Here is a 25,294-nt window from a genome sequence, read left to right on the forward strand (position 1 = left end):
AAGGACTCAATTTTAATGATTTAAATCACAATTTAAATCACTACTTAGGAAGATTCTGTTTAATCATGATTTTCTATAGAAGTACATTATTTTTGTCTAATATAACCTTAATACATAGTTAGAGATAGATGTAGGTTTCATATTTAGAAGGTAGACACACACTATAATAGGTACACACTTCTCATAATGCTGTTTAATTCAGGCAAACAGGCCTTGCATTTCTTTGTTGCACTATTTGCATTTTGCACACATGCCTGTCTTACCCAGAGGTTCACTTACCCCCAGACCTTGTGGCTGTGGCCCATGGTCTCCTAGGTCCGGGGGGCCTCCAAAGGTCCAGGGGGCCTCCTGCAGCCACACTGCACCGCCTGGCCACTGTCCCTGTACCCACCCTGTCAGGCGGCTCCAGCACACCTTTACTTCAACAAAACAAATTGCTGTTGCGCGGCGGTGGTACTAACTGCAGGGAGGGGGGGTAGGGAGGGAAGAGTTCCCCTTTAAGGAGATGTTTATCTGGGGGGAGGGTGGGGTGGGGCACAGCGGTGGCCATTGCAGAGAGAGTGAAGAGGGGAGAGTTCCCCCTGTTACCCTCCGTCTGGGATGGGACATGGCGAGTTCCGTCCAGCTCTGCTCCTTCCTCCCAAGTGACAGCCTCTCGCCTCTCTGCTTACATGCGTTTTTTTAAAAAAAAACAGTGTGTAACCACCACCATCATGACTGGGGAGGGGGCGGGCTCCCAAATGACTGGGTGTGCCACAGAAACTTCATTAAAACATTCCCATATGGGGTTTCTCTTATAGCCTGCTTCCATGATAGGTGTTTCCCTTCAACAATGGAGGATACACTTGGAAAATTTTCCCTCAGGAATGCATGAATATGTTCTGTTCACTTTTGCTTTCACTTTCTATTCCCCTCCCCTCTTCATCCTGTACATTTATATCCAGATGACTTCCTCCTTGCTCAGATATTCTTCATTCCCCCAAATCCTCTATTTATTCATTTACCTTCTTTGCCTTTGCACTTTTTTGGTGGTGGCGGGGAGCAAGGGCTTGACTGTGTGGTCAGGTTCAGACGTAGCTTGGACCTGTGGTTCTGTGGTCCCCTGCTCTTCCAGCCACATTTGGATATTGGAGAGAGGGGCCTTTATGCAGTCACTGAGACTGCAGAGAGCCGGGTGAGCTAGCTGTGTTGGCTGTCCTTCTTGACAGAAGGACAGCCTATAAAGCCAGTTGGGCCAGAATTGGGTGGCCTCCTCCCTCAACTCCAGTCCTGTTGGCCCAAAATGCGGTGCCAGCATTCAAACATAATGCCATCACTGCTAAACTGGTGGTGAAACTCCCCTCTAATCAAAAGTACAGAATGAAGTTTGGGAAGGGAAACTGCAGGTCCCTTTTTGAGTTCAGATTTCTGGCTTCAGAAACCAGAGGTGAAGGGACCTCCAGTTTTCCAGTACGTCTGAACTTAGCTTGTGAGTGTGCTGGATGTACGCCACCTGCAGAATAGGATTGATCAGGCCTGATCTCTCATCTCCATATAGTTCTCTTAACATGTTCATAAAATATAATTAGAAGTTATGATTAATATTCATGAAGATATTTTTGACTAGGTTCTTTATGACTTTATTATTTTTAAAAAAACTGATTTAAATTTTTAAAATCCTATTTGAATCAAAAACATCCTCCCCCCCCCCGCATTGATTTTTAGTAACCCTATAAAGAAACACTAGGTAGATGCCAGGAAAAGCCCCTGAGCGGAACACTATACTGGAACTGACAGTTTCTATATGCCTGCTAAATTTAAGATGCCACTTTAGACAGTGACTCTTTTATTATTCAGTCTTTAAATTGTTTATATCTTACCATTCAACTCATGGAGAGATGCTCAGTATAGCTAGCAATAACACATAATTAATTTCAGCAATAAAACATAATTATACATTAACATTCATGAGAGATAACATTATAAGATCTTAATCAAAAGTTTGTACATGTATATGGAATTGAGAATCGGGAGAGGATTGACTGGCCAGATCTCATACAAAATCTCAACAACTAGAGGAGAAGAGTTAAGCAGGAATTTCTGCTGTCATCTTTCATTTTTCTTAGAAGATAGGGGGGGAAACTTACAATACTTCTGCTTTGCTATGCTATGCTTCTGATGATGATTATAGTGTAATAACTGAAATTGGCTATCTTAATTTGCTTATCCTGTGGTATTTGCCGACATTTGTAGATAAGTAGTTTTCGTGGCAAGTCTTGCTTTGTGATGACCTACGGTTTAAGCAAATGCCGCTCCCCGCTACCGAACCTGCAGTAGAGTGGGGGACAGGGTTGTGCTCCCAGCTCCATAGACAGACACAGGGGATGCCATCTTGCCTCCCCTGGCATGTGGTTTGGGCCAGCCAATTAAGCTGTTATCTGGCCTCCCCCCGCATGAGATACAGGCTGGCTAATGAGGAGTGGGTAGTACCTGTATAAGCAGCAGGCTTTAATAATATCTGCTCTCGGGCAAGGCACTCACCTGCCCATCCCATTCTCAGTGAGGGTTATCTAGTCACCATCTGAGGCCAAGTAGGATTTTTTGGGGTCGTACCTGATTGGCACTAGGTGTGGCCTTTTTTCACTGACTTCTCACTGAATTTGATGATAAGGTTTCCACTCTAATTTAGGATCTTTGTTCACTTATATTTATTTATTATTTATCATATTTTTATACCACCTGATATATACATCTCTAGGCAGTGTACAAAATTTAAAACAATTTGGAAGTCACAGATTAAAATCCACAAAACACAATAAAAACAAGAGCATAAAACACTTATTAAAACAAATTATTTAAATTAATTCTAATTAAAAGCCTGTAAGAACAGGTAAATCTCGAGGTTCTTTCTGAAAACAAACAGAGAAGAAGATGCTCTTATTTCAGCAGGGAGCATATTCCAAAGCCCTGGGCAGCCACAGAGAAGGCCTGGTCTCGGGTCGCCACCAGCACACACTACCAGGCGAACCGGCAGCAACCGTAACCAGATCGCTCCAAAAGATCGTAACAGGGTTCATGACAAAGAACAGTTAGTGACAATTTCATGACACTTGGCAGGAGAGTGCGGGTTTGGTGTAGGGTTGTTTTGGTAATGGTGTTGGGCTGGAGGGCCATTTAAGGCAGGAAGGGGCCAAGGAATTTTGCGGCACTTGGACTGGGATACACCCCTACTCGGAGGGTGGCTTGGCTTTACCATTCAGAGTTTTGTGGTCTAGGCTGGGGTGGGTCAGGCTGCCCTCCCCTCAGCAGGGATAAGTTCCATGGTTAGACAATGTCAGGACTTGGTGTCTGGCTGAATCAACACGCAGCCCTTTGCCCTCCTGTGGCACAGTCCTCTTTATGAGGTTGACCCACATGGGTGGAGTACCCACACTCTGATTAGTTTAAGTTCCTTGTTGCAGGTTCTATGTTGTAATATCAATAAAGTGGCCCCAGTTTTCTCCAATTATGCGTTTCCTGTCTTTATTGGGGCCTGGGGGTACAAGAAATGTAACTAATGTCACAGGGCTGGCCAAGTAAGTCCCTTCAATAGGCCCATTAGGACCACCATTTTGAGACATAGAAAAGTATTTGAGCATGTAAAATGAGTGTTACCAAATTAACTGATTTAAAATGATGGTTGTTTTAAAAAAATGAACTAATTGGGTTTGGTTGCATCTTCCTAAACTGCAAGAGCAATCTGCAGTTCAGGAAGGAATCTGCAATTAAGGTTGGGAATCTGCAAGTCTGCATACTGCTGCCCCACGTGGCAGCCAGCTGAATTACAACAGCCTTGCTGGAACATGTTTTCAGGCCCTGGTCTTAACCTGCCCAGTCAGGCTGTTCATTGAATCCTCCAGAAAGTATATAAAGGCATCCTGTCTGGGCTCAGATTTTCCCTCAGTTTCGAGGTCTCCTCGGTCCTGGTTTGTTTTCTGATCCTGGTTCCTGTCCTGGCTTTTTGGCTCTTGTTCTTGTTTGCCTGCTTGGCTAGACCCCTGCTGTTGGCCCTGGCTTTCGACTTGTCTTCTGCTCCTGGCTCCTGTTTGCCAATTCCCTTGACCCCTCAGAGTCTTTGGCTCTGATTATCAGCTCATATTCCACGATTAGGTCTTGTTATCTGTTCAGCTTGGACCCTTGGCTTTGACATTGTCTCCCACTTGCTTCCTTACCACAGTTCCTGGTCTAGTTTATCAGTCCTGGTACTTTGCTGGTCCCTCCCGGTCCTGATTTCAGGCTCCAACCTACCCTCCAGTGGTTGCTCAAAGCAAGCAATGTAAAGGCAATAGCTAAACATGGTACAGAAATGTTTAGCTATGATCCCCTGCTAACTGGGCAAAGAGGCACCTTTTACTGTGGTGATTCTCCTTATTTAGCAGGGGGAGAGTAACTGACCCTATTCACCCCCAGCACAGTACCTCCAGTGACTGTTGCTGGTTTGTGTCTTAAGTTTCTTTTTAGAATGTGAGCCCTTTGGGGACAGGGAGCCATCTTATTTGTTTGTTATTTCTCTTTGTAAACCGCCCTGAGCCATTTTTGGAAGGGCGGTATAGAAATCGAATTATTATCATCATCATCATCATCATCATCATCATCATCATCATCTAGAGATACTATATAGCATGGTAAAGGTAAAGTGCGCCGTCGAGTCGGTGTCGACTCCTGGAGACCACAGAGCCTTGTGGTTGTCTTTGGTAGAATACAGGAGGGGTTTACCATTGCCTGGTAAAGTATGAGGTGATGCCTTTCAGCATATTCCTATATCGCTGCTCCCTGATATAGGTGTTTCCCATAGTCTGGGAAACATATCAGCAGGGATACGAACCAGCAACCTCTGGCTTGATAATCAAGTCATTTCCCCGCTGCGCCATTAGGTGGCACTGTGTAGTATACATGTGTACAAATCATGTGTGCAAAAACAACATTATTGGAGGCTTAATGGCCAGTTTTCCATTCTGCATCTTCCATGCCAAACTCCTGCACTGCTTTCTTAAAAATTTAGGAGAGTTTTAAAGGCAATTTTGCTGATGGTGGACACTAAGAGGGGACATGGTTGAAGACAAATTGACAGGAAAGTTGAGAAACATTGACAGGTAATGCAGCTCTTATATAAAATGACAGAGTTCTGTGGCACCTTAAAATCTAACCATAATTTAATTGCCTTATACACTTTCAGTTCAGTTCATCAGAAGTTAGTCCACAAGAACTTATACTACTTTTTTTTTAAGCGCCACAAAATTTTGTTGTTTTGTCTGCTAAGCTAACACAGCTAACCCACTGGAAATTCTTGTGAATGAAAGTGATTGTATTCAAGCAGGCAGACCTGGCCTCTAATGAGTGAACTTGGCATTACCTCTTGGTGTAATGGTGAGCATGCATAAGTGCACCAAAACATTTTGCAAATGATGTTATAATGTCCCATATTCTTTGAAGACAGATATTTATCTGTTTCTGGTTGGCTAGCCTCTCTAAGAATGTGATTACGTATTGTGGGAATGGAAAAGCTGGGGTGTGTAGATGCATCTGGAAGTGTAGAAATGTATTGGAAAGAGTAAATGGCCCTCAGCCAGATCCCAGAGCTTCTTCTATCCCAGTAGAATTTTTGGGAGGAGGAAGGAACATTCCCTATGTAGAAGAAAAAGTCCACACCCATTGTCTGTTCTCACAGATGTACAGATGCACAGATCCTAATTGCTGTACACATTTGTTGATAGTTTTTTGGAATGCATACAAATGACATTTCAGTAGTAAGACGATATGAACATCTAAGTGTGTAACTAGAGATGAGCCCAGCATGGAAATATTCTGTCCTGGCAAATTCTTGTGGGTATCCTCTAAAATACCAAGCCTGACTGCAGATATTCAAAACCTGATGGTTTCCCAGAAGTGCCAGTTATAGTCTTTTAATTGGACTTTCCTTCGAGGGTTGGCAGAAGGACAGTCAGCTTTGGGAACAGTGAAATAATAATTTATGGAATGTGGTAAATAATGAGGTAGGATGCATAATATTTAGACCTTCCTGAAACTGCTCAGAAAATGCATTGTGGATTTAAAAAATATTCATATTTAGAGCTAGTGTTCCTAAGCATAACTGGAAGAAGGATTTAATTTTTTGTTTAATTTCACTTTCAGGAAAGGAGTAGATTTACTCTGAAGCAGTTGTAGGATCTATTGCTATTCAGTCTTCAAAGATAGATGCTTCAAAGTAAAGAGCCAGCATAGCGTAGTGGTTAGAGGGCTGACTAGGACTGGGAAGACCTGAGTTCAAATCCCCATTCAAGCATGAAACTCACTGGGTGACTCTGAGCCAGTCATGTATCTCTCAGCCTAACCTACCTCACAGAGTTGTTGTGAGGATAAACTTAAGCTCTTTGGAGGAAAAGCAGAATATAAATGTAAAAAATAAAATAAATAGAATTTTGTAGTTTATCATTTTGAGGTGACCAATAGACTTGTTACTCTTGGGATCATTCTGGAGTAACTCTTAACAGTCAGTAGTTTAATAACCAGATTTACTCAGTAGTAAAACCAGATTTCATGCTGCTGCCACCCATACATTGCTTTGCATTTGGGTAAACAGATTCCTAGGACAGTTAGAACTCAAGCTGATGTAGGCTTATGAGCACTTTTCTTGTTTAACTCAACTGGCTATACACCTGTACCATTTGTATCTGTGTTACATTAACATGGATTTGAGTGGCTGGAGGTTTATATGGAGTTCAGAAAGAATTTCTGAATATTCAACACAAAGCAAAGAATTATTACACAAAATAATGCTTTATGTTCAGGAAATTGATCATAAAATCAGGCGTATGAAAAGAAGCAGATCATGACATTCTGGTTAGTACTGTGACTTTGTTTAACAGCAAATGCCATTAAACCAATACTTAAGATTTAGTTCCAGAGATACTTAGTTCCTAAATTTTACGCTAGCTGTGAGTGGGATAGCCTCACTCAGTTGTGGTCCAGTGTTGAGGAGATAAGCCCAGACCTAGCTATCGTTGTGGAGTCCAAGTAAAGAAAGACAAGATTGGGTCAGATGGAGAACTGACGTCTAAGGAAAGGCCAGTGATCTGCCTGCCTAGCCAAGCACTGTGAAGCAGAGGCTGCTAGGGAGAGACTAGGAAGGGAGCTGGAGATCAGGACCGGAAGTAAAAGCAGGGGGAGAGGATGAGAAGAAGCAGGCCATAGGTATTTTCCTTGCCATTCCTCTCCATTCCTCTCTTAGCATGATCCAGCCACAAGAATTGTAAAAGTGGACACTGATAATTGTCCAGCTGGACACTGATAATTGTCCAGCTGGACACTGACAGTTGAGCTGAAATGGAAGAGAGCTAAACCTGTAAGAAACAAAAGCATTAAATCACTTACGTAAAGTATATGTTCTTGCCTCAGTTTTCATTCTTGTGTCAACCAGACTTGGGAGAAGGTGGAACCAGGGCAGGGATCCATCCATCAGCCCCCATATGTGCCCATATTACAAAGCAAACTTGCTCTTCGTCATCTAGAAGAAGTAAATTTTTAGTCTGTGTAATGTCACAGAACCCTGGTGAGAGAAGCAATTGCCAACATTTGTTTGCAGCATGCATACTAAACATGGATGGAGAGGTTGGAGTGGTTGACAGCCAGGAGGAAGTTTATATCTTTTTTAAAAAGCAAAATCGGAATACCGCTTGTTCCCCAGGATGGCTTTGAAGAAAAATGGGCCAGTGTAGCAGTGGGCCAGCATTTTCTATTCACTTCATCCCTAGTTTATTGTCTTATTTGCTGTCACTGTTATCAAGTCTACGCAATTGGACATTTTCCTGTCAATAATGAAATATTCTTTGGTCTCAGTAGATCTTGATCTTGCAAATCCAGCACAATGTCCATGCTGAGAAGCTGATTGTGTTGGATGCTAATCTGCTGCAGTTGGTACAAGCAGATCTGGATCTGGATCCATAAGAGCAGGTTCTGAGCCTGCGTGGGACAATTCGGGCAGAATTGACTAGCTCCTCAAAGCGCTAAGCACGTAATGCACATGCCCAGTTTGGGCAGGCTAGCATTTTCTCTCCAGTTCCTTTCTGACCACCATTGTGTCAGCACCTCAGACAGTGAGCTCCTTGGACAGGAACAGTTTTCTGTGAAAAAAAACAAAAATTTTAATGTGTTATGACTCGGACTGGACCAGACTATTCTTATTCTTAGTACTTTGAACAAACGGACAGTTTATTCGGTTATGAACTCGGATTGGACTTGGAGCTGACTTTACTTCACACTACTTGAGTATTTCCCCTTGTTTCTTTATCACACTATGGATAGGAAAAAGACCTTTAAACACGGTGTCCACTGTAATGCTAAACTCCTTTCAGCAGACAACCACGATTTGTGTCTACTTTGTTTGGGGGAGGAACACAACACCTCCACCTGTAAAATTTGCTTAACCACCTCTTATCAAACAAGAAAGAACAGAGCCTTTCGGCTGAGAGCTGCCCTTTACAATGACATGCTCCATCCCATCACTCTGATGCCTAGGTTTCCAGTTGATGCTCCCGTACCTTCAACATCAGGTATGGTGTCGAAGTCAACATCGGGCACGGCATCGAAGCCAAAGTTGGGGACTGCCACCGAGCAGTCTAAATCCTCGGCTTGAGCTTCCTCGGCAGCCACCACCAGCACATTTAAAGCACCAAAGCCACCTTCAGACTCTTAGCATCATCAGCAACACAAGTCTTGACATCGGGGTTCCGATGCCGAGGAGGTGCCTCCACACAAGAAACATCAGGATAAGGGTGCGCCGACTGCCACCAAGGAGGCTTCCATTGCATCCCGAGCTACACCTTTCCCAACGACACTCCAGTCAGCACCTGTGACGTCTTGGTCACGCCCTGCAATCCCAGAAGGCATGGCCCTGGATAGTCCATTCCAGGTGGAGCTTCAGCATCCACCTCGACATCAAGAATGGTACTGACCACAATTTTGTCTGTTTGGCATCAGGAGCACTCTCTCTCTCTTGCTGGCTATGATGCTGCAACAATCGCCATCTCCGGCTGCTCATCCAGTGCAACAGGCTTTGCGTCCTTCACCAGTTTCCGTCAGCATCGATGACGATTATGATGATATGGAAACCATTTCAGGGAGTGGTGATGCCCAGCACCTTTTAAACTTGCTGGACTCTAATGAAAGCACACCATCAAGCTTGATATTTTACAGCTTTCTGAGTCATGGTCTCTACACCAAAGAGAAAGGAATGACCTTCTCTATACTGAAGAAGTCAAGCAGTTCTGCTCCTTCATCCTTTCAGCCTTTCTGTTCTATGGCAGGCCAACTTTTGACACTGCAGCCCTCTAGTCCACACCCCTGGAGGACCACAAAAGATTATGCTGCCACACAGGGTTTGATATATGAAGGTGGTTGAGGATGCAACTCAGGCACACCGATACGCTCCCCTGGGCTTCCATCGGATTATCAAGACTACAAGCTTTGGAAGGCTCAGCGTCAACTGTCGATGTTGATTATTTCCATACTACCCAAATAATAAATAAATAAGAAGATGGATCCCTGTCCCCAAAGGGCTCACAATCTAAAAATAAATGTAAGATAGACACCAGCAACAGTCACTGGAGGTACAGTGATGGGGGTGGATAGGGCCAGATACTTGCCCAGGACTCACGACCATAGACTTCTCTCCAACCTTCCTTCTTAGCCACCTCCAACATCAGGCTGGCAAGTCATGCCTTCACATGGCACAACATAACATCAGACCGTTGGGTCTTTTGCATAGTCCAGACGGAATATGCCACAGAGTTCAAGACCCTACTATCGTTCAACGGGATCAAGTACACACCTGCATACCCACATCTTTTTGTCGGTTACAAGGGTAATGTGAAAGGTTACCAAATTTCAAGACAGAGACCTTCCCACTGCATCATGGAGCTGATTTTCCTGCTTACAGGCACCAAAAAGTGGAGCCCCCTAAGATCATATGAGCCCATTCTACCAGGGCCTATCCTACTTCTGCTGCCCACATGGCAGGCATTAAGCTCAGAGACATCTGCACAGTAGCTACCTGGTCTTCTGAGCATACCTTTATAAAGCATTACACATTAGACCTTCACTCTGCAGCTCAGGCCATTTTCAGGAGGGATGTGCTGAAGAGGGTCTTACTTTAGCATACTACACCTGCCTCCAGACTGACAGCTCATTAGTCACCCACTCTTATGAGTCCAATGGATCACGGTCCAGATAAACAGGTTGCTCACCTGTTACTTTTGATCTGGAAGTGATCTGTTGCAGTCATAAGACCCTCCCGCTGGCCCTGCTGCAGTTTGCGAAGTATTTAAACTATATGTTTAAGGGTTTCAGATGCTACTTACCTTGTTGAACTGTACTCTGGTTCCATACAACATTTGAACTCCAATGTTGGTCCTCCAGGAACTGAGGAGAAAACGCTAGCCTGCCCAAACTAAGCATGTGGCGGGGCTTAGTGCTTTGAGGAGCTAGTCAATTCTGCCTGAATGGTCTTGTGCAAGCACAGAAGACACTCTTATGATGGCAGTAGATCACTTCAAGATCAGAGGTTACAGGTGAGCAACCTGTTTTTATTTGCAAAATTAGGCCAGATATAATGATTGCTCACATTTATCTCTTGTTACCCCACTTCCTTGTTTCGCCTGTAGTTGAAATTTAAATGGTTGTTTCTTCCTTTTCTTTTGTTTATGTTACTTTGCTAAGAATTGTGTAGATTGCGCTATACAAATAAAGGCATTTTCAGATGGGATATTTAGACTGGGATTGACACACCTTATTCATTCATTCTGGGGGGGGGCACATGATTTTGTCATCCAGATGTTGTCCAGCCATGTTTAAATTGTCACATTAATGAAGAGAGAAAAACCTGACTTTTTTTTCAAAACAGCAGTCCAACAATGCAATGACTATATGTGGGGGCGGAAGTAAGTCTGGTTTTTGTTGTTGTTTTGTAGACAACTGCTCTCTTCTCCTTCTCCTTCTCCTTCTCCTTCTCCTTCGTTTTTGAGAGGCTTGTGTCCAGATAGAGCAGACCACAACAATTACAGGAGGGTACAGATAGAACAAACCTGAACAGGTACACTCCATGTCCCAGAAGTTATATTCGGTGTGGTATGTAAGTGCCCATCTGAAAGTGCTTCAAATAATAAATAAATAAATAAATAAACAAACAAATAAATAAAATGGCTATACTTAGATTTGCTTTCCCTTTTTCAGATAAGTGAGTCTCCTGTATTTGTCCCTGGTGTTTGGGGACCCTATTACTCAGCAATGGTGCCAGAGTTCTGGCTAAATGAGGGAGGCCAGAGTGTTACTGGAAAACTGGTGAGTGTTACTGGAAAACTGGTGAGTTTTCTTCTATAGAAAGAATCAGAAATGTCAGTTAGCAAGAATATGTGTTAAGCCTCTGAACAACAATGATGCACACATGCACACACACACACACACACACACACACACACAATTAGCTACTGATTAATAGTGATTAACTGAGAGCTAGGTAGAACTATAATAAGGATATAAGTAGATTGAAGTTTTGCAACATTTGACATGATCTACGTGTAGACCTGATTCATTGGCATGTAGAACTTGGGAGTCATAGGTGGCATGAAAAGTAGGTATATATTATCCACATCGTTATAGAACAGCCTTTGACTATGGGTTGAATTCTGCTTGGGATAGAAAGATTAAAGAAAAATAGTTTCCCCTTTAATAGCTCCTGAGACAAGAGCCAAATAAAAATGGTCCAGGGCAGCAGGCGATCCATTTTAACTTCCTCTTTGCACAGACATCTCTGTTCTAGTGCATGTATGCTAGGGTCAGTTGCCAGGAAAATTGCTGTGACTAAGACTAATTTGCATGCATTGGAATTAGGCCACTTCGAGGCAGCTTTTTTTCAGCAAGTCTTGAGTATCTCTATTGACAGTAGAGGCTCAAGGTTGCCGTGCCCAGCACCCCAGTTGGCACCGTCAGCCTTCCACATGGATGGCCAACTTCACAAATAAACTATTGATAGTAGTGGTGGTTCAGCTTAGGAAGTCACATGTCTCAGTTTGTTCCCTTTTTTAGTGCGACTTTCACACGGAACCAAAGCTCACATTAAGATCTTCAAATTATTTTTTTTAATGTTTACACAATGAGTGTGTATATAATGCTAAGCTTTTCTGTCTGGAAGATGTACATTTATATACATTGTATAGATGGTACATTTATATTTAGATTGTAAACTTGCAGGCAAGATCTTGTCTCCAACTGTATGTTTGTAGAGCAGGGTTGTTGTTTATTTTTAGCTATTTAACAAATAATAATGATGATGATGACTCTTAAGCATCATATTACCAAAATGTAGCATTAATCTTTATCTGAAATATATGCAAACTTTTCAAGGTATGTTCAGAGAGATTTACTCATTATAGGCCAGCATAGGAAGCATCTTCATCTAAAGATGAGCTTTGATTGCTTTGTTTGATTCTGCCATATTACTCCATATCACAGAAGGCGCTTGTCTGTTATATGATATCATCGAACTTTCCCTATATGTTGCTTTTTAATAACCTTTGGGAACTCAGAATGCTATGAGCTTCATCATTATATTCCATGTGAACATGTAAGGGTGTATTTTAAAAGATTTGCACCTCAGTCACAAAAACAGTTTCTTGAAGTTCCATTGAGTTCCATGTTGGCCTCCTTCCAGGGACAATTAGAGGCACTTGATTTGTCTGTTTCCTTTCAGGTTAAACAATTGTGTTAGACAACAGATCATTGTTATTTCAAGTATACAGAAACAGGTAGAGTTCAAAAAAGGACTTTAAACAAATTCTGGTTTGATTACCCAGTCACTTATATTCTACTTGGAGGAACTGAAAGGACAGGTCTTTTTAGTTTTATTTTTTGGAGAACATACTAGCTGGCACTTGCATGCCCTGGCTGTATTTGATAGTAAGGGAGGGGATAGTATGGAAAGCACAGTTAAAGTCACCGGGTCTCCTGAGGTTTTCAGACAGAGCGTCATGTTTCAGAAGCACCAGCAACAACAGCAGTAGAAGCAGTACAAGTTGCTGCTTGTAGTGATGCAGCTTAGACTGAGGATGAGGCAAGCCAAAAGATAATTGTGAAAAAGTTTTTATGTACTTTGTTAACGTGGACTAATACATTTTGATTCGGTGCTTATTTGTCTGCACATTGTGAAGTGACACTTGCATGTAAGCCCTAAAGCAAGTCCATGTGACCATTGTTACCTTTTACAGGGATTCCCAGATGTTGTTGACTACAACTCCCAGAATCCCCAGCTGCAATGGTTCTTGCTTGGGTATTATGGGAGTTGTAGTCAACAACATCTGGGAATCCCTGTTAGAGGGCAAACTGCATGTGACCCGTGTCACAATGTTAAGACTGTGATTACAATGTTAAGATTGTAATTAAGATTGTGATTACAGTCTTAACATTGTAATCGCATACAACTTGGCCGTTTGAAAAGATACAATATATCACTTTCCTTTAACTTTACAAGAATTGGCATTGTGTGCAAACTAGATTTTTTAAAATTCAAAACTCCTAAGCGTCATCTTTTAAAAAGAACTCATATGAAGATTAATCTCTCTCTTCCCCCTGCCCAGATAGATCATGTCGTCCGAGGACACACTGCTTTCCCAGAACTACAAACAAAAGCTGCAGCCAGGTCATCACCTTTATTTCTTCATCATTTATAGTCTGTCTTAGAAGCAGCACTTTGGCTGCAATCTAGAAACTAGTTCAGCTGGAATGTTCCACCTTAACTGAGCTTCAGGCTGGGCTATTTGTCTGTCACCATATTAATTTCTTTCCTTTTCTTTACAAGCTTGCCCTTCATCCTGACCATTACCGAATTCAGCCCATTTTTGTTTTGAACATTTTCCCACCTGAGGTCTGAGTCACATGGCAATTTATGAGATGATGAAGTCAACAGGAGTTGGCTTTTCCTAGCTGTTTTGTTCTCATAAAATAGTCATGCGAAAGCCTGGAATACCTTGCACATCAATCCAGTTTTTGAGCATTTACCTTTGAAGACAGTGGCCCACAGTCTCTACAGCTTTACAAGGATAGAAAAGAGCTGTGCTGTTGCAGGGACACTAGCTGCATTGCAGGATGGCTCTACAGCTCAACGCATTTCTCTCCTCCCTGCAAAAACTCTGTTTGCTGCTGGGAATATGTCCCTGAGGGCTGCATGGCCCTCGTGAAGCTGCAGGGAATGTGGGCCGATGAGTTGCAAAATTGTCACAAAGATTAAGTTGTTGTCACAAATATTGATTATAAAGCTGACATTGATTCAAGATCACCCCAAGTATTGCTTTGACACTCTGGCTTACATGTCCTGCAGTGTAATGTGGGTGGTGCAGAACTGCGTGCATGCTGCTACAGGGCTTTAACAGATGCAGTGATAGTGCTGCACAAGAGAGTAATGCCAGACTGCTTGCATGATCACACGAAACATGCTACTTCCATTGTTCCCAATACTGCCCAATATTCCAGCACTGCCCTCTTGAGCAGAACCATTGCCATGTCTATCGGAGCCCCACCCCCCTGCGCCACGCTATGGACATGTAAGCCGGTGTGTCAAAGCAATACTTGGGCACATGCCACAAATTTAAAACAACACTGTAGCAATCTAATCTTTACAATCAACACTAAGGAATATTTGTGACACTGCAGAGTCATTTAGCATCCCTTGGTCAAGAAACTTGGTATCACAAATCCCCTGAGCACCAGACACAAGTCTTCATATTTTTCCTTACCATAAGGAAAGATGATGAAGCACGTGAATTGCCAGCAAGGGCCAGTTGTTCTTATCTGAGATGCAACAGTTTGTAAAACTGGGTGGAAATGTGTTGACAAAGAGATTTATAGTACTGGATGTTATTTGAATGTACCCAATTGCATCTCTACAATGCTTTCCAGATGATGATCTTTTAATGAAGTGTGTTTATAGCTGCAAACATAATAAATAAGTCCCATAAATTCACCATTCCTTCTCTGTAGATGTTGAGCATTTAGTAGATATGTTGAATGGAGAGAAGCCAGGAGCGATTTGTATAGTTGAGCTTAAATTTCCATCTCGATCTCATTGCATCATACTTGCATGTTCAAGCACCTAGGGCAGAACATACCCATTTTTCTAAGGTTAATTGCATCTTCTTCAGTAGAGGAATGCTGGAGGAGAATTGCATAGGTGAGTTTGATCAAGCTCAGAATTTCTTATGTTAGCCTCTCAGAATGAGGAAGTTAATACTAATATAGAGCCTTATCCAGATTTGGGGGACTCTTGATAGATGGGGAAAAGATATTGTAGTTATAGTTATAGTACTGTAGTTCACACAATCAAACCCATATCAGTTCAGTGAAAACTGAGATCATGCCAGTGCATGTGCTCTAGCATTGACAAGCCAACTTCAGATCTAAGATTATGGCTCTTGGCTAAATGTCAGTTTGGCAGAGTGCCAATCTGAGATCACCAAAAAATCCTGAGTCACACATGATACACTCCAGTGGCCTTCCAGCTCCAGGCAGTTTGGGAGGAAACTGATTATCTAGACCATTTCAAACTGGCTTTCTGGTGGGCTGTGGGGTGGAAACTGCCTTGGTCAGCCTGATGGATGATCTCCAATTGGTAATTGACAGAAGGAGTGTGACTCTGTTGATCCTTTTGGATCTCTCGGCAGCCTTCGATACTGTTGACCATAGCATCCTTCTGGAATGTCTAAGTGTGTTGGGGGTGGGAGGCACTGCTTTGCAGTGGTTCCGCTCCTACCTCACAGACAGAGTCCAGATGGAGCCTCTTGGAGACTGTTGTTCCTCAAAATCTGAACTTTCATATGGTGTCCCTCAGGATTCCATATTCTCTCCGATGTTGTTTAACATCTACATGAAACTGCTGGGAGGGTTCATCAGGAGATTTGGTTCAATATGTTATCAATATGCTCATGACAACCAAATCTATTTCTTCATGTCAATATCATCAGGAGAAGGCATAACCTCCCTAAATGCCTGGAGGTAGTAATGGGCTGGATGAAGGATAATAAACTGAGGCTGAATCCAAATAAGACGGGGGTACTTATTGTGTGAGGTCAGAACTTGGGAGACGATTTTGATCTGCCTGTTCTGGATAGGGTCACGCTCCCCCAGAAGGAACAGGTAGGCAGTCTGGGGGTGCTTCCGGATCCAAATTTCTCCCTGTTGTCCCAGGTTGAGGAGGTGGCCAGACGAATGACCTCAAAACAGTGGTACATATGCTGGTAACCTCTAGGCTAGACTACTGCAATGTCCTCTGTGTGGGGCTGACTTTGTACATAGTCTGGAAACTGCAGTTGGTCCAGAATGTGGCAGCCAGGTTGGTCTCTGGGTCATCTAGGAGAGACCATATTACTCCTGTGTTGAAAGAAATACACTGGCTGCCGATACATTTCCGGGCAAAATACAAGGTGCTGGTTATTACCTACAGTGGGTATAGGAAAGAATCACCCCCTTTGATAGACCTTAAATTCTGGTTCCCTTACATCCTGAAATGAAAACACAAAGAAAATTCCCTTCACCAGCTGTACTTATCCAATGCAACATATAACATCCAACTGAAAAACATCACAATTACAGTCCAGAAAAAGTGAAACAAAAAACTAGAATTACTGAGATTGAAAAAGGATCACACACACACACACACCCATGTCAATATTTTGTTGAACGACCTTTTGCTTTAATAACAGCCTTGAGTCTGTTGGGATACTTCTCTATCAATCTTGCACATCTAGACGGAGCAATATTTGCCCACTCCTCCATACAGAACTGTTCAAGTTCGGTCACATTGGATGGTAGGTGTTGGTGGACTGCTATCCTCCCTGGATCCGGTCGGCCCTCCAAACTGGATGGAAGAGCAAGGAAGAAACTGGTAAGAGAGGTTACCAAGAGGCCAATGGCCACTCTGAAGGAGTTAAAGGACTTCATTGCAAAAAGTGGTTGTTCTGTGCATGTGACAACAATTTCACGAGCGCTCCACAGATGTGGCTTGTTCGGGAGGGTCGCAAGGAGAAAGCCACTTCTCAAGAAAGGCCACATTAAAGCTTGTTTGAGCTTTGCCAGAAGGCACCTTGAAGATTCTGATGCCAAATGGAAAAAGGTCTTATGGTCAGATGAGACCAAGATTGAACTATTTGGCCTCAACACCAAACAGTACACCTGGCGTAAATCCAACGAAGCTCACCATCCACAACACACCATAGCTACAGTGAAGCATGGAGGTGGCAGCATCCTGTTGTGGGCGTGTTTCTCTGCCTCAGGGACTGGGGCTCTCGTTAGGGTAGAAGGAAAAATGGATGGGGCAAAATACCGTCAGATTCTGGAAGAAAACCTGCTACCCTCTGCCAGACAGTTGAGGATGGGCAGAAGATTCACCTTTCAACATGACAACGATCCAAAGCACACAGCAAAATCGACCACACAGTGGCTGAAGGAGAAAAAAGTGAACGTCCTCATGTGGCCCAGTCAGAGCCCAGACCTAAATCCCATAGAAAATCTGTGGAGAGATTTGAAGATAGCAGCCCACCAATACCTACCATCCAATGTGACCGAACTTGAACAGTTCTGTATGGAGGAGTGGGCAAATATTGCTCCGTCTAGATGTGCAAGGTTGATAGAGAAGTATCCCAACAGACTCAAGGCTGTTATTAAAGCAAAAGGTGGTTCAACAAAATATTGACATGGGGTGTGATCCTTTTTCAATCTCAGTAATTCTAGTTTTTTGTTTCTGACACTTTTTCTGGACTGTAATTGTGATGTTTTTCAGTTGGATGTTATAGGTTGCATTGGATAAGTACAGCTGGTGAAGGGAATTTTCTTTGTGTTTTCATTTCAGGATGTAAGGGAACCAGAATTTAAGGTCTATCAAGGGGTGATTCTTTCCTATACCCACTGTATAAAGCCCTAAACAGCTTAGACCCTGGGTATTTAAGAGAACATTTTCTTCACCATGAGCCCCCTCGCCTTTTAAGATCATCTGGTTCATCTCCAGTTGCCACCAACCTGTTTGATGGCTGCCGAGGAGCAGGCCTTCTCCATTGCTGTCCCTGGACTTTGGAGTGCGCTCCCTGTTGAAGTAAGAGCCTTCCTATCTCTGGCAATTTTTAAAAAGCCACTGAAGACATATTTATTCACCCAGGCTTTTAATTAGATTTATAGTTTTAATATTCTAATGTTGGGTTTTTAAATGATTTTAATGTTAATGATTTTACCCTCATGAATTTTTTAGGTATCCTTAAGCAAGACACCATCTTTAAGCCTCTTCACTTAGATGCTGTAATATGGGGATAATAATATTGGAGATTAGAGGGGAAATATATTGCACATATGCAATAATGGGATAACAAGTCTGACCCACCATACAGGGTTGTACAGATTGTCAAGCGAACAGGGACCATAAGTTAGTATATGTTTTGCATGTAAAAGTTCTGAAATTCAATCCTTAAGATCTCCTGAGATCTTGGGTAGCAATTCTGGAAAAGACCTCTGCTTGAGACCTAGAAACGGCCAGCCAGAGCATACAGCACTGGGCTTCATGGACCAATGGTCTTCGTCAGGATAAGACAGCTCCATATGTATATGAATCACTTTGAATGTTTGTAGTAAAATAGAAATACCTTACCCTTTTTTTTGTTTTACCTAGTAATATGTTTCTTCCCCTTAATTTCCATGTAATTGAAATGTCTTAATCTTGTAGGTTATAATTAGGAAGTATGTTGTCATAAGCGTTTCTACCAGAGTTCCATTTACACCAAAGTTACATTTTAAATTTCCACCAGAGTTTCTCACACTCAGCAACCCACAGATTCTCAACTAATGCTTCCACCCTGTGCATGCTTGCTAGGATAGAGTTCTTTATTGCAAGGCTTGTGGGCCAATGGTTGCTCCCATCAACCCTAAGTGCATCTCTCTGACTAATTGTTTATTAGGCCTGTGTAAAACTTTAGCTGTAGGCAGATATTCTGCACAGTCCACCTCCCCACCCCCGGCACTTTGTGGAGGTGACCATTTGCACAGTACATTGCTGCAATTTACCCACGCTGGTGAGGCTCCTGTTTTTTCTTAAACAGAGGCCTTTCAAGCCCCAACAGCATCTTGGAAAGCGTGCAACATCGATGAGAATATTCTCCAACCACTGTTTTTTTCCCAGTACTCTTTTTCTAATATGCTTAAGAGAATTATTCTCCAGTTCACAAATGTTTAGCTCACACATTATTTATTTATTTAACGTATTTTTATACTGCTCAAAACTTACGTCTCTGGGCAGTTTACAACAACGTAAAAACAGAAAAAGTAAAAACATTACTTAAAAACAAAACCAAAAAGTTAAAAACATTACAACAATTTAAATTTTTTCAAATATTCTAAAACAACATTAAATCCAATCAAAACAGTATCAGTTAAAAGCCTGGGTGAACAGATGCATCTTTAAAGACTCTTTAAAAGCTGTCAGAGATGGGGAGGCTCTTATTTCACTAGGGAGCACATTCCAAAGCCTTGGGGCAGCAGTGGAGAAGGCCTGTCCCCAAATAGCCACCAGATGAGCTGGTGGCAACTGCAGACAGACCTCTCTTGATTATCTCAGTGGGTAGTAGGGTTCATTATGAAGAAGTCGTTCTCTTAAATACCCAGGGCCCAGAAACTTTCTGGGACAGGAACAATATGCATATCCATAAAGACAGAAACTTTCACAGGAACAATTTGCATATCCACAGATGGCTGCTTAGGAGCATGGATAATGGAGGATGCAGGCCTCCAAAGTACCCAAAGAAGCATGCTCAGGGGGAGAAAATCCAATGAATTGAGACTTCTGATTTTTTTAAAGGTGCATAAGCGGCTGATAGGATCTATTTGATTTTATATCCACATTTATGAACAAAATCATGTTTTTCTCATGTTCAGAAAAACAAAGTCCCATTTTCTGTGGGTTGTTTTTTTTTTTACACTTTTTGCGCGTCTCCCTTCATTAAGTGAGGCCTCTTACCAAATTCTGCATACTGTTCACTCTTGGCATGTTTTGTGTGCAGGCTCGGACTGGCCCATAGGTCAACAGGGCATATTCCCGGTGTGCCCTACCCACGCGGTGCCCCTGCGCCCCAACTCTCACCCTTAATTACCTATTCTGCTCAAAACCTGGCGCCCTCCCCACATACATTCCGGCGCCCTCTTGGTGCCCCCAGTCCGGCCCTGTTTGTGTGTAAGACTCCAATCCACTTTCTATTAATCTAAGTATGTCCACAGTTCCTGAGCATGTGCAGAGTCAGAAACTTGTTCATAAACTTGGATATGAAATTAAATAGATTCTGTCAGCCATTTGCAAAATGATTCTCTTGCCCTTTTATAACACAGCAGTCCAAGTCTCAATTGTGTCCTTCAGTGGTGGCTGGCTGCTATAGTTTTTCCTTCATTTTCTTCTCCTGGGGGAAGAAATGTTGTTGGGGGTGGGGTGTCATTTTTGGAAAGTCAGCTGCTGTGTTGAAGGAAAAAACCCTCATAAGAATTTCAGCAGAAATTCCTCAGAATCCCATTGCCCTGGACTCATATTCTTCCCCTGAGAAATTTCAGATAATATTTGGGGGGCATTTTCTCCGCAAGTCTATGCAGAAATCTTTCACACTCTGACTCTCACATTGAAGGAGATGTATGTATGCATGTTTATATCTCTATCTAAATTGGCCCCCTCTTGAAAAATAGAGAAGTTCACTGTACATCCCTCTGCTCTGTATTCCTCTCAGTAGAGGGCTGGGTTGGACACCATGGGACAAGTGGAAGGGAAATAAGGCAACTGAAGAAATGTAACAATTTGAAAGGCTATCAATGTCTCTCCCCCCGCCCCGCACCAAATCACATAAAACAACTTTTAAAGTATGTGAATAATGATATGAATTAGCTATTTTAATGTTTTCCAAGTGCACTTCATTTTGAATGATACCCTCCGATAGCAAACACATGGTAAGGTCTAATTGAAACAATATGCAGCTGAATGCTTAAATGCAGAATATAAATATACAGCTGCAAGGAGGTCATAAGTCAGAGTAGTAAACACATGCCAAATTCCCTCCGGGAGCTCATTAGTGCATGACTGAATATACATGCAGAGGCTAAATGAATATCACTATTTAGACCTCCAAAAATCGAGACAACGATTAATCACTTGTAATTAGAGGAAGATGCTCGTATTGACCCACTTCCCTCAGAATGAGGACTCCTCTCTCTCTACTCTATAGAAGACAAAACCAAAGATAGGATTTAAAGAGCAATTCCTGATGTTGCTCCTACATCTTTAGAAAGTGTGCTAATAGTAGCATGTCTCACTGGCATGTCAGTACAGGCAATGCAAGCCTGGATCATAATTCCCACTGGTTTCAATGGGACTTTGGCGCACTTGACTTTCTTCAGATTTCACCCTCTGGGCATGTTCCAGAGAAAATTAAGCACATTTAAATTCCACTGAAATGAATGGAAATTAAGCACACTAAGCATTCTCTGGACGGCACCCAAGGCCTCAATAGCTGGGCACGGAGCATTTGCAGCGTGCCTGCTAAATGCCATGATTTCTAGACACAGGGTGATTCCCTTGAGTAATTCCTATGATTAATTCCATGTGCAAGTTTTGGATATAAAGTATATGTGATATGGATATAAAGTTTTTGATATAATTCATATCACAGACACCGTTTTGTGGTGGTCTCATAAACTTCAGCCCTTGTCACAAGAGGTGGCAGTCCTCAAACACAGGTGTGGTCAGTGACGAAAGACTGAGTAATATAGGTGAAGTTAATGAGACTTGCTTTCTTGTGAGCCAGCATGGTGTAGTGGGTTAGAGAGCTGGACTAGGACCGGGGAGATCTGAGTTCAAATCCCCGATTAGCCATGAAACTCACTGTGTGACTCTGGGTAAGTCACATATCCCTCAGCCTGACATATCCCACAGGGTTGTTGTGAAGGTAAACATAACCATGTACACTACTCTGAGCTCCTTGGAGGAAGAGTGGGATATAAATGTGAGAATAAATAAATTTGAAACCTAAAGCTGAAATACTAAATAAGTCCCTCAGCGAAGGGTGGCTTATTTCTAAGTAAAGGTCCTTAAGACTGGGGTATAATCGCCTCCTAAGTGCAACTGAGATGAGATCTTAGCTACAAATCTTACCTTTTACCAATTCTTTTCAACAAAGTGTGTCTGGCGAGTAATATATTAATATTCTCTTCTCTCTTCCTCCCCTTCTCCTTTTTCATTTTGGCATTGAAGGACTTTTGATGATTTGTGTGTGTCTGAGGTTGGGAGTATACATCATTCAGTGTTCAGGGAATAACCTCTCCCACCCCCCATTCCCGCTCCTCTTTTTCTACTTGTTTTTCTTGCAGTGCTCAAAGTATATATACATACTTGAACGGTCACCTGGATCTGATTAAGAAATCTTTGCCTGTGGGTTTCCTCACTGTTGATTTACATGTTTGGCCAGATTTCCATGGCAACAGATCTCCCCTAGCAGATCTGACTCTAAAGGGCATGGTAAGAAACAGCCTGTCTTTGCAAAAGGGTCAAAACAGAACAATGGGGTAAAATAAAAACGGAAAATGAGCACTTTCATTTTAAACATTCTCATTCTTAATCCGTAGAAATTCCGCTAGGTTTGAGTTTATCCCTTATATTTGCTTTTGTTGAAATACAACATTTTAAAAGGGTGCCTTAAAGTTCCCTTAAAAGTTCAGGGTACCTCTAATGTTCTTTGAATATGATGTGTGTTTTCACACGTTAAATAATAATAATAATAATAATAATAATAATAGAAACACCAAATAAAGAAGAAACAGTGCAATTCTGGTGGAAATTATGGGACAATCCAATAGATTATAATAAAAAGGCAGGCTGGATGAAAGAGGTCAAAAAATGTAACCAACAAATGCAAGATCTAATAATAACACCTGAATTAATAAGTGAAAGAGCAAAGAAAATTAAAAATTGGACTGCTCCAGGCGACGATGAACTGCATGGCTTTTGGCTTAAACACCTAACAAGCCTTCATAAACAACTATCAAAACAGTTCAATCACATTTTGCAAGGAGGTGATATTGAACAATGGCTAACAACTGGGAAAACTCATCTCATCATGAAAGACCCAGCAAAAGGTGCAGTTCCAAGTAATTATAGACCGATAACCTGCCTGCCAACCATGTTCAAATTATTAACTGGAATAATAGCAGATGAAGTGATGCAACACTTATTAACTAACAAACAGCTTCCAGTTGAACAGAAAGGAAATTGCCCAAACACCAGAGGCACAAAAGACCAGCTGCTGATTGACAAAAGGATTTTAGAAAATTGCAAGAGAAGAAAAACCAATCTAAGTGTTGCATGGATTGACTACAAGAAAGCCTTCGATTCATTGCCTCACACATGGATACTAAAATGTTTAGAAACAACTGGTGTCAGCGAAAACATTCAGATATTTATTTAAAAAAGCAATGAGCATGTGGAGTACACAGTTAACAATAAATGGTGAGACACTTGGACAGGTTAGCATTAGAAGAGGCATTTTCCAAGGGGACTCACTATCCCCTCTGTTGTTTGTAATCGCCATGAGCCCACTTTCACAAATACTAAACAAAACAGGCCTCGGATACCAAACATCTAAAACATCAAGTCAAATCAACCTTCTGCTGTACATGGACGATCTGAAGTTGTATGGAAAGTCCCAATCAGAAATCAAATCACTGCTAAACACTGTCCGTATATTCAGTAGCTATATAACAATGGACTAGACAAGTGTGCTGCATTAATAATGAAGAAGTTTGGACTAGACAAGTATGCTGCATTAATAATGAACAGAGGGGAAATAACAAAAACAGAAGGAATAGAACTGCCCAATGGAAGCAAGATCAAGAACCTGGAAGAGAAAGAACATTACAAATACCTGGGCATTCTCCAGGCTGATAATATCGCACACACTGAAGTTAAAAGAAAAATTGGAAGTGAATACATCAGGAGAGTTAGAAAAATCCTCAAGTCCAAACTCAATGGCGGGAACACCATACAAGCCATCAACACCTGGGCTATACCTGTTATCAGATACACTGCAGGAATAATAGACTGGACCCAGGCAGAGCTAGAGACGCTAAGACCAGGAAAATCATGACCATCAACCATGCTCTGCATCCCCGCAGTGATGTAGATAGGCTATACCTCCCTCGCAGCTCAGGTGGAAGAGGAATGCTGCAAGTCCATCAAATAGTAGAGGAGGAGAAAAGAGGCCTTGAAGAATATATCAAGGACAGTGAAGAAGATGCACTTCAAATGGTCAATAATGAGAAACTATTCAACACCAATGAAACAAAGCAGGCCTACAAGAAAGAACAAGTCAAGAACCGAGCAGAAAAATGGAAAAATAAGCCACTGCATGGTCAATATTTGCACAATATAAGTGGAAAATCAGACATCACCAAGACCTGGCAATGGCTTAAGAATGGCAACTTGAAGAAAGAAACAGAGGGTTTAATACTGGCTGCACAAGAACAGGCACTAAGAACAAATGCAATAAGAGCAAAAGTCGAAAAATCCACAACAAACAGCAAGTGCCGCCTTAGAAGAAGATCGCACAGACTGACTACAAACAAAAGGCATGACAAAGTAGCAGGGATGATACTCTGGAACTTATGCAAAAACTACAAGCTACTTGTAGCCAAACACTGGTGGGACCATAAAATTGAAAAAGTGGTAGAAAATGAAGATGTAAAAATATTATGGGACTTCCGACTACAAACAGACAAACATCTGCCACACAATACACCAGATATAACTGTAGTCAAGAAGAAAGAAAAACAAGTCAAAATAATCGACATAGCAATACCAGGGGATAGCAGAATAGAAGAAAAAGAAATAGAAAAAATCACCAAATACAAAGATCTACAAATTGAAATGGAAAGGCTGTGGCAGAAAAAGACCAAAATAATCCCAGTGGTCATTGGCGCCCTGGGTGCAGTTCCAAAAGACCTTGAAGAACACCTCAATACCATAGGGGCCACAGAAATCACCATCAGCCAATTACAAAAAGCAGCTTTACTGGGAACAGCCTATATTCTGCGACGATATCTATAACAACAGCAACAACATTGACAATAAAATTCTGGCATCCCAGGTCCTTGGGAAGGACTCGATGTCTAGATAAAACAAACCAGTCAATAACACCTGTCTGACTGTGTAAAATAATAATAAATAATAATA

At 42.0% G+C, this 25,294-nt stretch overlaps 1 protein-coding gene across 13 annotated transcripts in view; it reads left to right on the top strand.

Annotated features, from left to right (window-relative positions):
* Positions 1 to 25,294, top strand: part of FGGY (FGGY carbohydrate kinase domain containing) — a 294,022-nt gene that overhangs the window by 177,124 nt on the left and 91,604 nt on the right. For all 13 annotated transcript variants that reach the window (XR_008306941.1, XR_008306940.1, XR_008306943.1 and 10 more), the window contains 3 exons: positions 11,245 to 11,352; positions 13,644 to 13,705; positions 22,438 to 22,585. Coding sequence is in view for 7 of the 13 variants with exons in the window: in XM_053249281.1 (XP_053105256.1) it covers positions 11,245 to 11,352; positions 13,644 to 13,705; positions 22,438 to 22,585 (318 nt within the window). In the remaining 6 variants the exon portion in view is untranslated. The remainder of the gene's footprint in view (positions 1 to 11,244; positions 11,353 to 13,643; positions 13,706 to 22,437; positions 22,586 to 25,294) is intronic.

Source organism: Hemicordylus capensis, chromosome 4 (assembly GCF_027244095.1).
Source record: "Hemicordylus capensis ecotype Gifberg chromosome 4, rHemCap1.1.pri, whole genome shotgun sequence".
In the NCBI taxonomy this organism is placed as follows: Eukaryota; Metazoa; Chordata; class Lepidosauria; order Squamata; family Cordylidae; genus Hemicordylus; species Hemicordylus capensis.